Source organism: Pituophis catenifer, unplaced genomic scaffold, assembly GCF_029215685.1.
Source record: "Pituophis catenifer annectens isolate HBS135680 unplaced genomic scaffold, rPitCat1.0.hap2 SCAF_13, whole genome shotgun sequence".
In the NCBI taxonomy this organism is placed as follows: Eukaryota; Metazoa; Chordata; class Lepidosauria; order Squamata; family Colubridae; genus Pituophis; species Pituophis catenifer.
The window spans coordinates 4,903,922-4,921,744 of NW_027256893.1; the positions used below are offsets into that span (position 1 = coordinate 4,903,922).

The window sequence follows — 17,823 nt, forward strand, 5'->3', positions numbered from 1 at the left end:
TGGGACAAGTCACGGGACCTCACTCCGTTACGTGGCACTAGGGATTCGAACCGCTGAACTGCTGATCTTTTGATCGACAAGCTCAGCATTTTAGCCACTGAGCCACTGTATCCCTATATCCCTCTTTTTCCCTTCCTCTCTTCTTACTATTCCATTTTTTTTTTTTTAGTTTTTTCACAAATGCCCCCCCTTGCCTCGCCAGCCCTAAATGTTCCAGATCCTTAAGCCAAAAACATTGTTTCATTCAAGTGAACCATGGATGGAACAAACCTCTAAGAGAATTGTGAGGTTATATATTGCATTTTTTAAAAGTCAGTGGCATCTAAACTGTGATTTAAAATAAAGAAATGCAATCAATTTCCTTCAAAGCCAAATCTCTGGTTTAATCATGGCTGGCACGGAAGAGATGCAAGCCCAGTGAACAGTCCTCTTAGCTTAATGAAGTAAAATACGATCATCTCAACAAGATCGTGATTTTTAATTTACCCAGCTCTCCTTTTCTTAACCTCCCCTAAACTACAACATGGGGCTCACCATTTGCATTTAAAACAGCAACCCCCCCCAAACCTGCCTCGAGCGGGGCTTGATGTACTACAATTCCCATGGTGTTCAGCTTTCCCTTGGGTGGGCTTACCAGTTGAGAATCGTGATTATTCATTTCTATGGAAGACCAGTTTGATGACAGTTGACCCAAAGTGAGTGATTGAATTGATACGGTGAACTCTGGGTGGTACACAAGATTAAAACAAGCATTTCACAATCCAAACTACAACATCCGTAGCGGAAACAACAATCTCTCCGTATAAAACAAACAATATTAACCAGCTGCCTGGCTTCCTGGCCCAAACATCTTACGAGACTAAGAGAGTCAGGGCCATCTGGATCTCCAGGGGCTGCTGTTTCTTAGCACAGATGTTGCTCCTGTGTAATCACCACTTCTGGACCCAACACGATTTTATTTATTTATTATTAAACTTCCATCTTCCATTGAGGAGGCTCTTGATGACATTGTTTGATGGAAGAGACCCAGGGCAGGCCATCCCTGTGAAATCTAGTGGGGTGAGTACAGACAATGGGGGTCGGTGGCCCTCCTATTCTTTGACCTTATGCCCTGAAGAGCTTTACTGCTTCAGACAGGAAGGCTGTGCGGAGAGTGGTGAGGACGGCAGAAAAGATTATTGGAAGTTCACTCCCTTCTATCTAGGACATGGCATATAAGCAATGCTTGAGCAGAGTCCGCAGGATTCTGTCGGACGCTACTCGTCCTCTTCACAACCTGTTTTTCTTGTTATCTTCTGGGATTTGAGAGCAGGCATTTTTAATCATTTTTAATGTGGGCGGGTGTGCTCACAGTAAAAAATGACAATGAATGTTATCTCCTCTTCTCTCCACTCCTTCTCCTCTCCTCCTCTCACCTTTCTTCTCTTCCCTGTTCTCTTCTCTTTCCTCTTCCTTATTCTATTTTCTCTCCTCTCCTCTCCCCTATTCTAGTCTCTCTCCTCTCCTCTTCCCTATTCTATTTTCTCTCCTCTTCCCTATTCTATTTTCTCTCCTCTCCTCTTCCCTATTCTATTCTCTCTCCTCTTTCCTATTCTATTCTCTCTCCTCTCCTCTTCCCTATTCTATTCTCTCTCCTCTCCTCTTCCCTATACTATTTTCTCTCCTCTCCTCTTCCTTATTCTATTTTCTCTCCTCTCCTCTTCCTTATTCTATTTTCTCTCCTCTCCTCTCCCCTATTCTAGTCTCTCTCCTCTCCTCTTCCCTATTCTATTTTCTCTCCTCTTTCCTATTCTATTTTCTCTCCTCTCCTCTTCCCTATTCTATTCTCTCCTCTTCCCTATTCTATTTTTTCTCCTCTCCTCTTCCCTATTCTATTCTCTCTCCTCTTTCCTATTCTATTCTCTCTCCTCTCCTCTTCCCTATTCTATTCTCTCTCCTCTCCTATTCCCTATACTATTTTCTCTCCTCTCCTCTTCCTTATTCTATTTTCTCTCCTCTCCTCTTCCTTATTCTATTTTCTCTCCTCTCCTCTGCACTCTCCTCTCCTCTCCTCTCCTCTCCTCTCCTCTCCTCTCTTCTCTTCTCATTTTATCTACCTTACTTTACTTTACTTTACCTTACCTTATCTTTATGGCTGATGATCAGTACCTTGAATTATATGTACAAATTCACCAAAGCCATGGAGCAAAATGTTTGTCGGGAACTGTCATTCTGCCGCCTCAGCCAAGCCTCACCTGATGCCAGTCTGCCATAGACAAGGGGGGCAAGGGAGGAAAGGGGGCTGGGAACAGGGGTGGGTTCTACTTAAACTTTACTACCGGTTCACAACAGGAGTGCGTGCACTTGCGCTTCTGCGCATGCACAGAAATTTCTGCACATGCGCAGATCGTCAATTATGACATCCGGGCAGGTGGGCGGAGCCTCCCGCTGCTTTTACTACCGGTTCACAAGAACCGGAGAGAACCATTACCAACCCACCACTGGCTGGGAAGGGAAAATCAAAGCTACTCATAGTGCTGTCCTGAGAGCCATTGGCTGCTTCAAGGCCAAGACAGGGACGGTTACCGAAACAATTTATTTTAAATTAATTGGATTGAGGGGGGGGAATAATCAGGGGGAAGGAGAAGAAAGGGAAAAGTTATCCAAAATGCTTTTAAACAGGAAAACGTCAGTTCTAGCTTAATGTTGGGTCTATCCCAGCTTGGTCTTCTTGTTGTGGCCCATCAGTGGCCTGTGAAGATAGTAGCTGATTCCGACAACGAGGAGGCTGGTGTGGTGCTGCGCCAGTAGCCTGTGCAGTTGGCACTCGAGTCGGACAATGAGGAGGCTGGAGAAGATGTGGTGCCAGAGGCAGAGATTCAGCCAGGGCCTTAAAACCTCCAGAAGCTCCCATAAGTGAAGAGGACGAAGAGGAGGAGCCTCTTCTCGATGCACGGGCGCGCAGAGCTGCCAAAGGCAGGAGTGGTTCCTCAAGAGGAGGTCTCCTCGAGAGTAAGGCTTGGGGCTAATTGGCCACTCCCTTAGCCTATTTAAGGAGGAAGGCCGACTGAAGCAATTTATAGTACTCCTTGACCGATGACCATTCACAGTTCAGTGTTACGAGGGTGGCTTACAACTGGTTTTGTGCTTCTCGCCATTCGTTTCTCTCGTTTTTTTAATTCACCAAATCGCTTTTGTCGTTTGTAACTTTGCACCGATGAAAGACGACACGCTGCTCGAGCTTAAGTCTGATTGTCTCTTTTATTGTTTTTAAAGATCATATTAAAAAAAACGGTTCTGATATAGTTTTATTAGTTGGGAAGAGAATGTAAGACAGCCCTGATTTATTTTATTGTTGTTGTTTTATTTATTTTATTGTTTTTAAAAGATAATATAAAACAGATCTGATCTCAAGCAGATTTCCCAAACCCACAGGGTTTAAAATACCAAAAGTGCATTTTGAGACAAGTGAAATAGCTTTTTCTGTTGTTTTTTTCCCCACCCCCCCATGGAAATTTTGATGTAACAACTTTCACTTCCTTCCCAGCCCTGAGACCAGAGGTGGGTTTCAGCAGGTTCTGACCAGTTCTGGAGAACTGGTAGCGGAAATTTTGAGTAGTTGGGAGAACCGGCAAATACCACCTCCACCTCCATCTATTCTCTGCCTCCTGAGTCCCAGCTGATCGGGAGGAAATGGGGATTTTGCAGTAACCTTCCCCTGGAGTTGGGAGGGAATGGAGATTTTACAGTATCCTTCCCCTGCCACGCCCACCATGCCACCCCCACCAAGCCACGCCCACAGAACCGGTAGTAAAAAAATTTGAATCCCACCACTGCCTGACATGATCGTTTCTTCGCAGAAGAAGCGTAGGGGTGCCTTCTCCCCACCCCCTCACCCCAAGCACCCAAAGGATTTGTTATCAACTGATGATGTCATGATCTGAAAGGCTCTTGCTGGACAACCAAAGACCAACCAAAGACTCAGCACCTACCAAGAGGACTAAGAAAGGTGTTGGGGCCTGGGGGGACGCTGCAGGGTACATTCCCTGGATTTGTGCTCTTTTATCACCAGCAGTGGAAGAAAATTCAACCACCCGTTGGGTCAGCCTCCAAGGTCAACCTAGAAGAGTAGAGTAGGGTAGGAGTCAGAGGTGGTATTCACTTACCTTCGCTAGCAGTTCGCAAATGTGAGCGCGCACCACCTCCACGCATGCGCAGGACCTTCTGCGCATGCGCAGAGCATCAAAACTGGGACGTGATTCTATCCGGGCAGGTGGGCGGAGCCTCCTGCAGCCACTGCTACCGGTTTTCCCGAACCGGATAGAACCAGCTGGATACCACCACTGGTAGTAGACACCTCTTTCATCTCAAACAGGTAGATTTTCTGGGCCAGCCCCGCCCATCCTCATGGTTTATCTCAACACTGCAAACATCAATTACAATCAAACCGTACCGACAACCTATTGGCACCTGAGTATCTTAAGCCCAAGAAGGAATAGTTCTCTTTTCTTCCAATGGACATTCTTGCTTTGGTAGGGAGGCCCGCCTCCCACATTGAAGACTGTGTCCTTGGTCCATAGCCCAATGGGCTACAACATCTCGTAAGACCAATAAGGGGGTTGCGATGCTTTAGTGCATGCTCTGACCAACAGCTTGCGAACCCTCTTAACCTTGGCAGAGAAGAAGACAGAGACCAGACAGGACTCCCCATCAGCCGTGCTACTAACCCAGTCCATCCCTCTTGTAAAATAAGACGGATTTTTGCCAATCCAAAAAGATGGGAAGGTTAAACAATTTCCATGGGATATGACTCAGCTTGGGAGTCACATGGGTAGTACAATAGGCCTTGAATCTGCCTCTTGGGTGACCGTCTGGGACATATGTTACGTTTAGCGTAGACTAAGCCACCAAGTGCCAGGAGGACACAGAGGATACCCCCAATAGAAAGCACGGGGATAATGTAATTTTGTACCATGGATTGGGAATGGGGTTTGCAACTTAGAGTTGTTGCTGAGGTGTTTGAGATGGATATTGAAGTACTCTCCATAAAAGTTTCTTGGTGATAACCTGAAATTTGGAACGTGTCTGAAGGTTTGGAGAAAGTTCTACCAGTTCCAATAGATGAAAGTGTTTCTGTGGTGTCTCCTTCACGTTCTGCATCAACCATACCTCGAAACTGGACGGAACTGAGGCTGGTTCTATCAGAGCTGGACTGTCTGCTTGATGGGCTACTAGAGTCGGTAGGAAGTTGAGTTGTGGCGCCCTCAACTGACTCTGGTTTATGGTCTGCGCTGGAGGTGCTTAAAAACAAACGGTGTTGATCGGAAGAGTTGGGAAGCTTGGTGGGCATCGTCATCGACGTCTTATCTTTTGTGACAAATTCCAGGAGAAGCTTGCTGACGGAAGAGTTCGTGGCAGGACGGGCTGAAGGATTCGTGAGAGTTTCTGAAACAAACGCAGGACTTTTGGTACTTGTTTTGTCAGTTCCCGGAAAAGGCATAGGAGGTGACACCAATCGTTGGGTTGTTCTAGAGAAATCCTCCAGGCTTTTCTTCGTTGGTGTGACACGTTCCCCCAATCTTTTGTGCCCCTCAAAGGTTTCTGACTCTATCTCGCGATTTGCAGTCGACTCAGGCTGAAGGGTGGATTTCTCAGCCGTGGTTTCTGGTTGAGGAGTCAACGATGCAGAAGATGTGGTGGCCTCCACGCCAGACAATCCTCTTTCCACAAAAGGTTGGGGATCTGCCGTGGTTCTCACAGGGAGTGTGTCTGTCTTGTGGGAGGTTGTGCTAACTTTTTTTGTGGGTTGAGCATGGCTCTCAACCTCCAATTTAGCTTCTCCTGAATGTCTGTTAGCTAAAGGAGGCTTTTTTGTGGGGGTGCCAAATTTAGTCCTTGCATCTATGCCCTGCATAACTTTCTTTACCCAGTCAAGCTTTGGGTCGACACAAACATTTGTCTTTCTCGTTGTTGTCAGTCTAGAAAAAGGAAGGTTAAAAAAAAAACCAAGTAAGAATAGACGGAATCAATATTTTAGACATTCCAGGCCATTTTAGCATTTTTAAATCCCACTGAGTTTCAGTAGAAGGCCTTTCATTTTGAAGTATTGGGGAAGGATATTCCTACCCCATTGCCTGACTCAAGAATCATTAAAATATAATTTCTGGATTCCAAAAGCATTAAATGCTAAAACGAACAGATAAACCACATTCACACAACCAATGAAAAGAACGGTTCGGTTTGATAGGCACCACCAGGGGGTGAAATCAGCAGGTTCTGACATGTTCTGGAGAACCAGTAGTGGAAATTTTGAGCAGTTCGGAGAACGGGCAAATACCACCTGCGGCTGGCCCCAGAGTGGGGAGGGAATGGAGATTTTTCAATATCCTTCCCCCAGAAGTGGCGTGGGAATGGAGTTTTTGCAATATCCTTTCCCCAGGAGTAGGGAGGGAATGGGGATTTTGCAATATCCTTTCCCCAGGAGTAGGGAGGGAATGGGGATTTTGCAGTATCCTTCTCCTGGAGTGGGGTGGGAATGGAGATTTTGCAATATCCTTCCCCCAGGAGTGGGGAGGGAATGGGGATTTTGCAGTGTTCTTCCCCCAGAAGTGGGGTGGGAATGGGGTTTTTGCAATATCCTTCCCCCAGGAGTGGAGAGGGAATGGGGATTTTGCAGTATCCTTCTCCTGGAGTGGGGAGGGAATGGGGATTTTGCAATATCCTTCCCCCAGGAGTGGGGTGGGAATGGAGATTTTGCAATATCCTTCCCCCAGGAGTGGGGTGGGAATGGAGATTTTGCAATATCCTTTCCCCAGGAGTAGGGAGGGAATGGGGATTTTGCAGTATCCTTCTCCTGGAGTGGGGAGGGAATAGGGAATGGGGATTTTGCAGTATCCTTCTCCTGGAGTGGGGAGGGAATGGGGATTTTGCAGTATCCTTCTCCTGGAGTGGGGAGGGAATGGGGATTTTGCAGTATCCTTCTCCTGGAGTGGGGAGGGAATGGGGATTTTGCAGTATCGTTCTCCTGGAGTGGGGTGGGAATGGAGATTTTGCAATATCCTTCCCCCAGGAGTGGGGAGGGAATGGGGATTTTGCAGTGTCCTTTCCCTGGAGTGGGGAGGGAATGGGGATTTTGCAGTATCCTTCTCCTGGAGTGGGGTGGGAATGAAGATTTTGCAATATCCTTCCCCCAGGAGTGGGGTGGGAATGGAGATTTTGCAATATCCTTCCCCCAGGAGTGGGGTGGGAATGGAGATTTTGCAATATCCTTCCCGCAAGAGTGGGGAGGGAATGGGGATTTTGCAGTATCCTTCTCCTGCCATGCCCACCAAGCCACGCCCACAGAACCGATAGTAAAAAAAATTGGATTTCACCACTGGGCACAACCATATGTGATGCAATCCCAATTTAACCTAATCTAGTGTACCATATAAACTCACCAAATAATATAGCTCAGCTGAATAGCACAGACAACAGGTCCCATCCCTGAATTACAGTGATAGATGGATTTGATTTTACAGTAATTTAGTTTAACACCATTTTTGTCTTGCTCTGCTCACTTCCAAACAAATAAACAAAAACAAAAAAAAAACAAAGAAACAAAAACAAAAACAAAAAAAAACAATTTCTTAGAAGTCATAAATAACAAATAGGTCAATTTCATCCTAAACTCACATGAAATATTAAAACAAGGCTAAACCTTTTATAGGTGGCCCTCGATGTACGACCACCACAACCGGAATGCAAACTTCCCTCTCTAAGGGGTGTGGTCCTTAAGTGAGTCACTCCTGATTTTACAACTTTTCTTGCCCTGGTCGTTAAATGAATCTGACTTCCCCAAGATGCTGCAACTATTGTAAAGAGATGCCAGTTGCGAAGCACATACATTGTAATTCTGTGACTATGGTGATGCTGTGATCATCATAACTGAGAGGGTCAGTCACAAGTTACTTTTTCAGCCCTGTCATAACTTTCGAATGATTGTTAAATGAATGGACGTAAGTCGAGGACTACCTGTAAAACACCATTTTACATGAGCCGCAGTGGCGCAGTGGTTAGAGTGCAGTACTGCAGGGTAATTTTGCTGCCTGCCGGCTGCCTGCAATTCGGCAGTTCAAATCTCACCAGGCTCAAGGTTGACTCAGCCTTCCATCCTTCCGAGGTGGGTAAAATGAGGACCCAGATTGTTGGGGGGCCATAGACTGACTCTGTAAACCGCTTAGAGAGGGGGGCTGGGAAGCACTGGGAAGCAGCATATAAGTCTAAGTGCTATTGCTAAATACCCTTCTTGAGTTCTGTGCAAAGACTCTGAAAAACCAGCATAGAATTCATGTCCAAGTCTTTGAATTGGAAAGAGAGAAATATTGTGACAAAAAGGCACTTACATGATCGACGTCTTGGCTCTGCAGGTGCTAATTGTGTAGCTCTCTAGTATTCTCAAATGATATACATGCTTTGAAAACTTGGGGCATTCCATTTTACAAGCTTTGGTTGTATCAGGTTCTCCTGGAGCAAGGAAACAATCCAAGAAGGAATTAAAATCACCACCCATTCCATTTTTGCAAGAATAAAATCTCACGATTGGTTAGGTTCATATAACACCACAAACCTTAAATCTGGATTAACACCAACAACTGCACTGGTTGCATAATATAAACTAACCCAGTCTTTCTCAACCTTGGCAAATTTAAGATGTTAGGGAATTCTGGGAGTTGAAGTCCATCCGCTTTGAAGTTGCATTCTGGGAATGGAACACTGCCAATATTAGTGTTGCATTCCCGGGAGTTGAAATCTATCTATTTCAACATTGCATTCTGAGAGTTGAAGTCCACCCTTAAATTTGCTGAAGTTGACCAGCACTGCTCTAGGCAGAAATATAAACCAAATTGACTCTTAGAATTTTAACTGCCGTTTCATCCAACACACTGTTTTGGCCCGTACGCGGCCTGTGCAGCTAGTAGCTGATTCAGACAGCGAGGAGGCTGGTGTGGTGCTGCTCCAGCAGCCTGTGCAGCTGGCACTCGAGTCGGACAATGAAGAGGCTGGAGAAGATGTGGTGCCAGAGGCAGGGATTCAGCCAGGGCCTTCAGAACCTCCAGAAGCTCCCTTAAGTGAAGAGGAAGAAGAGGAGGAGCCTCTTCTCGATGCACGGGCGTGCAGAGCTGCCAAAATGCAGGAATGGCTCCTCAGGAGGAGGTCTCCTCGAGAGTAAGGCTTGGGGCTAATTGGTCACTCCCTTAGCCTATTTAAGGAGGAATGCTGACTGAAGCAATTTGCAGGGAACAACTTTGTTCACATACCTTTGGGTCTTGTCTTGCTTATCAGCTTCCTGCAAATTGCTTCTGGGCATTCTGCCAACCATAGTAAGCTTTCAGTTATTATTCTTTGAATTCTTGGCAGCTGTTAATGCAATTAATTAACAGCTGTTGTTGTAAAAGACTGGTTTATTTAGTAAACTAAGGTTTGAATGGACTTTGTGTGTGCTGCGTTCTTTGGGGTCAATAGCTGGGGCAGAACACAGACTGAGAACTCTGGATTTCCCACAACCCCAAAACTTCCCCTTTCCAAAAGTCCCACCCAGGCTTGGGGCACATGTAGCCCGCTCAGTGTGAGATGCTGCTGCGATTCTCCGACGGCTTCCATTAGACTCAGAAGTGCAATTTTCTGCTTTCAGGGTTTCAGTTTGCTTGGGACACAAAACCCCCCAAAAGATTTCCCTTTAGCTCTTAGTCAAATCGGACAACAGCCCTGCAAAGAAGGCCACGGTTCATTTGGTCATTTTAAAGTAAGAATCCTCGGGGGGGGGGGGAAATGCCTCTCCTTCTCCTTACATCTTGGTTCATTTTTAGCAAACTTATAAAACACATTTAAAAATAAATTTATATATGGTACAACTTTATATAATGATGGAATCATATATATGTACACACACTCACACGTGCTATCTCAGTGGTGAAATCTAAAATTTGTTGCTACCGGTTCTGTGGGCGTGGCTTGGGGGGGGTAATGTGACTGGGTGGGCGTGGCCAACTTTTTTTTTTTTACTTTTAAAACCATTTTTTCTACAACCTCTTCGGCAAAGAGCTTGTAAAAAAATGCTTTCAAAAGGCTCTGACGATCCCAGCTGAGTTGCCTGATTGGCAGAGGCTTTTTTTTTCTTTTAAATGCCTCTGACGATCAGGCAACTCAGCTTGGATCATCAGAGCCTTTTGAAAGCATTTTTTCTACAACCTCTGAAGAGGTTATAGAAAAGATGCTTTTAAAAGCCTTTGACGATCCCAGCTGAGCCGCGCGATCATCAGAGGCTTTTTTTTTTTACTTTTAAAACCATTTTTTCTATAACCTCTTCGGCAAAGAGCTTGTAAAAAAATGCTTTCAAAAGCCTCTGACGATCCCAGCTGAGTTGCCTGATTGGCAGAGGCTTTTTTTTTCTTTTAAATGCCTCTGACGATCAGGCAACTCAGCTTGGATCATCAGAGCCTTTTGAAAGCATTTTTTCTACAACCTCTGAAGAGGTTATAGAAAAGATGCTTTTAAAAGCCTTTGACGATCCCAGCTGAGCCGCGCGATCATCAGAGGCTTTTTTTTTTTACTTTTAAAAGCATTTTTTCGGCCAAAGAGGTTGTAGAAAAAATGCTTTTAAAATTTTTTAAAAAGCCTCTGATGATTGTGCGGCTCAGCTGGGCATGGGGGGGGGGCAGGGATTTTTGCTATCGGTTCTCTGAACCACCCGCCTCCATCGCTACCAGATCGGGCGATCCGGTCCAAACCGGGAGCATTTCACTATATATATATATATATATATATATATATATATATATATATATATATATACTTCCAAGTATAGTAGTAAAGGTAAGTAGAACCCACCACTTAGTACTGGTTAGTACTGTATACATATTTATGTTCTCTTATTTTAATATCTTTATAGATTATTTTTTTATTATTTTAAAAATGTCTTTATAACCTGCTTACAGGCCATTTGTTGTTTTCTATGTATTGATAGAACATTTTTATTATCTTCGACATTTTTAGCAATTATCTTCATATACCATGTGTTATTTTTAATGTACTGATGTACATACACCATTTAAAAAAAAAAAATCTTTAACACCTCCAGAGTCTTCTTAATGTTATTTATGCCCTGTTTGATGTTTTTAATATATGGATAGACTAGCTTTTTTTTAAAGAAATAACTTTTAGCCTGTAATGTTACTATCTCCCTTTTCTAATCTGTCACAAGAACTCATAAAACTCAACTCTCTTGCCAGCCCTTCATTCTTTGATCAAAGAAAGTTGATGACCTCTTGAGCCAATGAAATAACTCCTTTATCTCTCTCATGTATCTTTCATCACCGCTGATTGTCTCAGCCAGCCAGACATACAATATCTTTAATCAATTAAAAAAAAACAATAAAATACAAGTTGAAAAATGACCCCAGAAAACCAAAAAAGCAAATATATTAAAAAGTGACCTCTGACTTTTTCCAATACAGAGAACACTAATAAAATCCAACTTTTTTCTAAATAAATCAGTACTTAAAAACCTTTAAAATGCTAATCAAAATAGACATTAAAAATAAGTGATATTCATGTTTTTAAGTTTCATCTACCATATATTAATCTCTCTGTATATAAATCACAACCTTATATTTAACACAACACAATATTTCTCTAGTCAAATCAGAACTTATCCTCAAATTCCAAAGATCATCTCTCTCTCTCTCTCTCTCTCTCTCTCTCTCTCTCTCTCTCTCTCTCTCTCTCTCTCTCTCTCTTTTTTTTTTTTTTTTGGTGGGGGGGCAGGAAATCTAACTGTGGTCTCCAAGCCAAGCAAGGTTTCTTTTACACAAGAACAATGGAGATGTTTGCTCTAGGACCAATACATAGGTGTGAACCCACTGCCAGGGTGCCAAGTAATACACCCATAGCAAACAGAACTCCGATACAAGCAGGTTCCTCAAAGAATAGTTTTATTGGATATATCATATTGGCACAGGCTGGTGAAAACCGACTCTAAAGCAGAGTTTCTCTGTGAGATGGGGTCATGGGGTTCAGATGGGCTTGCTGCTTACGTACCTGGCTCCCTGCCGCGTGGCAACGGCCCTGCCCGAGCTACTCGACGTGATAGCCACGGTGGCAGTTGATACACCCAGGCTTATGGTCATGGGTGATTTCAATCTGCCGTCCGTTGGTGAAACGTCAGAGATGGCTCGGGAGTTCATGGCTTCCATGACGGCCATGGACCTGACCCAGTTAGTTCATGGCCCCACTCACAGGGGGGGACACACGCTGGACCTGATTTTTGTCTCTGGCCAGTGGTTGAGTGGTCTTATTATAGGGGATATAGACATGAAACCCTTGTCATGGTCAGATCACTCACTCCTTCGTCTGGACCTTCGAACCGCTACACCCCGCCGCAGGGAGGCGGACCCAATTAGATGGATCCGCCCCAGGCGCCTGATGGATCCTGATAGGTTCCAGACGGAGCTTGGGCCAATTCCTGAAGATCTGGCACACGACTCGGCCGAGGACCTGGTAGCTGCCTGGGATCGGGCGGCTGGTGGGGCCTTGGATCGAGTCGTGCCTTTGCGGCCTCTGACCCGGTGTCGATCCCTCGCGGCTCCTTGGTTCACCGAGGAGCTGAGGGAGATGAAACGCCGGAAAAGACGCCTAGAGAGTGGTTGGAGGGCCAGTCTCGCTGAATCTGACCGAACACTGGTAAGGTCGCATATTAAGACCTACCTAGTGGCGATAAAGACGGCAAAGTTTAACTACTTTTCCGCCTCTATTGCGTCATCAGGGAATCGTCCGGCCGCCCTGTTCAGGGTAACCCGCTCCCTGCTCCATCCGGGAGCGCGGGAGGATCCCTTGGAAGGCAGGGCGGAGGATTTCGGACAATACCTGTATGACAAAATCACTCAGATCCGGGGGGATTTGGACTCTGACTGGGTAGATCAGGGCAGGGTGACGAGGAATAGTCTTGAGAATGTTACCTGGGAGGAGTTTGATGCTGTGACTCCAGATGATGTGGACAGGATTTTGGGGAGACTTAGTGCGGCCACATGTTTACTGGACCCGTGTCCCTCCTGGTTGGTACTGGCCTCCCGGGAGGTTACACGAGGCTGGCTCCAGGGTGTTATCAACGCTTCGTTGAGTGAGGGTCACTTCCCCGCCGCTTTGAAAGAAGCGGTGGTGAGGCCTCTCCTCAAGAAGCCGTCCCTGGATCCGGCAATATTGGCCAACTATCGTCCTGTCTCCAACCTTCGCTTCCTGGCGAAGGTTGTTGAGAGTGTGGTTGTGCGACAGTTTCCACAATTCTTGGAGGAAACATCCTATCTAGATCCGTTCCAGTCGGGTTTCAGGCCTGGACACAGCACGGAAACGGCATTGGTCGCGTTGGTTGATGATCTCTGGAGGGCTCGAGACAGGGGTTGTTCCTCTGTTCTGGTCCTGTTAGACCTCTCAGCGGCTTTTGATACTATCGACCATGGTATCATGCTGCACCGGCTGGAAGAGTTGGGGATGGGGGGCACCGTATTACGGTGGTTCTCCTCCTTTCTCTCCGACCGGTCGCAGTTCGTGTTGGCAGGTGGGCAGAGGTCGACCTCAAGGCCTCTTATATGTGGAGTGCCTCAGGGGTCGGTCCTCTCGCCCCTCCTGTTCAACATTTATGTGAAGCCGCTGGGCGAGATCATCCGTGGCTTTGGGGTGAGATACCACCAGTACGCTGATGACACCCAGCTGTACATCTCCACCCCAGGCCACCCCAACGATGCCCTTGAAGTGATGTCCCAGTGCCTGGAGGCTGTGCGGATCTGGATGGGGAGGAACAGGCTCAGGCTCAACCCTTCCAAGACTGAGTGGCTGTGGCTCCCGGCATCCCGATATAGTCAGTTGACTCCATCACTGACTATTGGGGGCGAGTCGTTGGCCCCCACAGAGAGGGCTCGCAATCTGGGAGTCCTCCTGGATAGGCAGCTGTCCTTGGAGGAACATCTGACGGCTGTAACCAGGGGGACCTTTTGTCAGGTTCGCCTGATCCGCCAGTTGCGGCCCTTTCTTGATCGGGATTCCCTGTGCACAGTCACTCATGCCCTCGTCACCTCTCGCCTTGACTACTGCAACGCTCTCTACATGGGGCTCCCCTTGAGGAGCACCCGGAGGCTCCAACTGGTCCAGAATGCAGCAGTGCGGGTAGTGACGGGAGCAGCCTGGCGCTCCCATGTAACACCGCTCCTGCGCGAGCTGCACTGGCTCCCAGTGGTCTTCCGGGTGCGCTTCAAGGTGTTGGTTATCACCTTTAAAGCGCTCCATGGCATAGGGCCTAGCTATCTTCGAGACCGCCTGCTGCCACCGACAATCTCCCATCGACCCGTGCGCTCCCACAGAGAGGGCCTCCTCGGGGTGCCATCAGCCAAACAGTGCAGGCTGGTGACCCCCAGGGGGAGGGCCTTCTCTGTGGGGGCACCTACCCTCTGGAATCAATTGCCTCCAGAGATAAGGAGAATCCAAGACCTCGGTGCCTTCCGCCGTGCCCTTAAAACCTTCCTTTTCCAGCAAGCCGGGCTGGCCTAATTTTTTTAAGTGTTTTTAAGTGTTTTGTTTATTGTTTTTAATTAATGGGGCCAAATTTATATATGTATATTTTAACTGTATTTTAATATTTGTACTTGATGTTTTTACTTGGCTGTTCACCGCCCTGAGTCCTCAGGGAGAAGGGCGGTATACAAATTCAAAATAAAATAAAAATAAAATAAAATAAACCCTGGAAACTTTCAGATGCATGGACTTCAACTCCCAGAATTCCCCAGCCAACCGTGCTAGCTGGGGAATTCTGGGAGTTGAAGTCCACACATCTGAAAGTTGCCAGGGTTGAGAAACTCTGCTCTAAAGGTTCCCGTGGTTTTCACCTAATTAAAAGTAAAAGTGTTCCCCTTTTCCCAAACAAACAGTCCCACGGCCCAATCAAGGTGCTGTCTGGTTGCTTGGTAACTTCACTCCTCCTCTCTCTGACCACCTGTGGGAATGTCCTTGGTTCTCAGGGGAAGCTATTATGTTTTGGCTACAAAACCCCAACTATCTCTATTCCCGTCCCCCTCCCTATCCCTCAGCACCATTCTGACAACACTGAAGCCTCCAAGATGGCCTCAGTCAGGCCCGCTTCAGAGTTGACACCCACAACACATTTATTCCAGGCAGCTGCTGAAGCAGGCAGTGCTTCTTACATTTACATCAGGGGTCCCCCAACTCAGGGGTAAGATTCAGCCAATTTGGACCATTTTGGGTGCACTGGATGTGTCAGGTTTCGAGGTCGTCTCAAATAAATTGCATTTCAAACAAAGTCTTTGATGAAAAACTCCCATTTATTAAGCACGACATTCTAACTCCGACTCCATTGTAGCCAACACTGACTTCCAGACCCAAAACCCTCCCTTTCCTTTCCCCACTCCTCTGTACTCATTGGCCATCTTCCAAGTCACTCTACCCCTAATCTACTGCTCCAGCTCAAAGGAATTTCCCCCCTCCCATCCCATCTCCTAGAGGATATTATCTCCAGGGAAAATAAGTAGGTGAAATGTCAAACGTCCCTTTCCAGACGCCTCCGCTTCTCCTTCTTATGTCAGCACTAGAGTAAATGCAGCTTGAAGTGCTGACATCATGATAATTTTAGATCTGGTTCACCAAACTGATAGTTGCAAGGACTGGCTGGTCCCTCCCACCCTGCCCCGCCCCTCCCAGGAATCTCCACATGGCCCGTTTTGGATACCAGGTAAGTAAATTCAAGGCCCACATGGAGGCTATGAGCCTCCTGCAAGTTTTGGAAGTCTGGAAATTGTCCTATTTCCAGCCTCCGGAGGGCCTCCAGAGCCCAGGAGAGGCCATTTTAACCCTCCTGAAGGTTCAAGGAAAGCCCCCGGAACCTGGGGAGGGCAAGAACGCCTGCCCCTCCCCCCACTGTGATGCAGGAGGCCGAGTAGGCCATGCCCACCTAGCAACTGGACAGAGAACTGGTTACTAAAATTTTTGAATCCCACCTCTGCCCCAACTGGAACTGGGCCGCGGCCCATTTGGAATTGGGCCGCGGCCCATTTGGAATTGGGCCATGCAAGCCACTTACAAAGAGCCATTTTCTCTCTCCCCCCCCCTCCCACTAGTCCACAAAGTCACAAAATTTGGGGACCACTGATTTACATTACTCTCAGGAACTGGCTGCAATTCAACATTTTAGAGACGCAGGCTCCCCACCCACTTAATATCTGATGGACCCTGCACTGAGAGCAAACTTCATGGTGATTGAGTTTAGTTTATTGGTCTAGCCACAGGTCGTAATAACAATAAACTAGCAAGACTCTAAAAGAAAGTAATAAAAAGAGTACGGTATTAGTAGAAATAGCAAGGGGAAGTCAAAGCTGCAACTAAGAACTTACATTTTTTCTTTCTATGTTTAAACCACAACAGAGTAAACATAGCAGGTTGATTCTGATACCATGTTTCCCCGAAAATAAGACCTGGTCTTCTATTTTTTTGAACCCCGAAATAAGTGCTTGGCCTTATTTTTGGGGAGGTCTTATTATTTTGGGGTACATGGAGCAAGATGGGGTGCCTGTCTTACCTGATTTCCAGCTCTGTGTTTAAATGTTTTCGGGGAGGGCTTATTTTCAGGGGGAGGCTTATTTTAGCGCATGCGCTCAAAAGCCCGATTGGGCTTATTATCAGGGGAGGTCTTATTTTCAGAGAAACAGAGTAGTTGGACACATGTCTGCAAGAAGACAGGTCAATATTTCAAGAACCCTTTGAGTTTACTTGCTATAAAAATTTGGGCCCTGATCTCATTGTAAATGGGGCAGTGGAGATCTAACCCACAAACTATAAAAGGTGGAGAAACATCACCCTAAATTCTTCAACACTCTGAAACAAAAGTCTTCTAAAAGACTTCACAACTAACAATGATGTACAGGTAAACCTCGATTTATGACCAAAATTGAGCTCCAAATTTATGACATTTGTTAAGTGAGGTTTTTGCCCCATTTTACGACTTTGCCTGCCACTGTTGTTAAATGAATCACTGCAGTTGTTAACTAACATGGTTGTTAAGCAAATCTGGTTTCCCCAATGACTTTGTTTGTCAGAAGGTCACAAAAGTTGATCACAGGACCCCCTGGACACTGCAACCGTCATAAATGTGAAACCAGTTGCCAAGCATCTGAATTTTTATCACATGGCCAGGGGGATGCTGCAAGTGCGAAAAGTGGTCCTAAGTCACTTTTTCAATGCTGTTGTGACTGTGAACAGTCACTAAACCAGGGGTGAAATGCTCCCAGTTCAGACCGGATCGCCTGATCCGGTAGCGATGGTGGCAGGTGGTTCGGAGAACTGGTAGCAAAAATCCCTGCCTCCCCCCATGCCCAGCTGAGCCGCGCAATCATCAGAGGCTTTTTTTTTAATTTTTAAAAGCACTTTTTCTACAACCTCTTTGGCCGAAAAAATGCTTTTAAAAGTAAAAAAAAGCCTCTGATGATTGCGCGGCTCAGCTGGGATCGTCAGAGGCTTTAAAAGCATTTTTTCTACAACCTCTTCAGAGTTTGTAGAAAAAATGGTTTTAAAAGACAAAAAAAGCCTGTGCTGATCAGGCAACTCAGCTGGGATCGTCAGAGGCTTTTAAAAGCATTTTTTTACAATCTCTTCAGCCGAAGAGGTTGTTAAAAAATTGGCTTTAAAAGTTTTTTTTAAAAAAAGTGTGTGTGTGTGTGTGTATATATATGTGTGTGTACATATATATATATATATATATATATGTTTATGTAAGTTTTCACAGGTATGCATGTGTGTATAGTTAATATT

General features: G+C 45.9%; 1 protein-coding gene across 1 annotated transcript in view; it reads right to left on the reverse strand.

The window, feature by feature from the left end:
- Positions 1-4,242: 4,242 nt before the first annotated feature.
- The window catches only part of CX3CL1 (C-X3-C motif chemokine ligand 1), a 33,058-nt gene continuing 19,477 nt past the window's right edge, over positions 4,243-17,823 (reverse strand). The window contains exons 2-3 of the mRNA XM_070953135.1: positions 8,364-8,484; positions 4,243-5,957 (exon numbers count right to left, since the gene is read on the reverse strand). Of these exons, the coding sequence (XP_070809236.1) occupies positions 4,766-5,957; positions 8,364-8,484 (1,313 nt within the window). The 3' untranslated portion in view covers positions 4,243-4,765. The remainder of the gene's footprint in view (positions 5,958-8,363; positions 8,485-17,823) is intronic.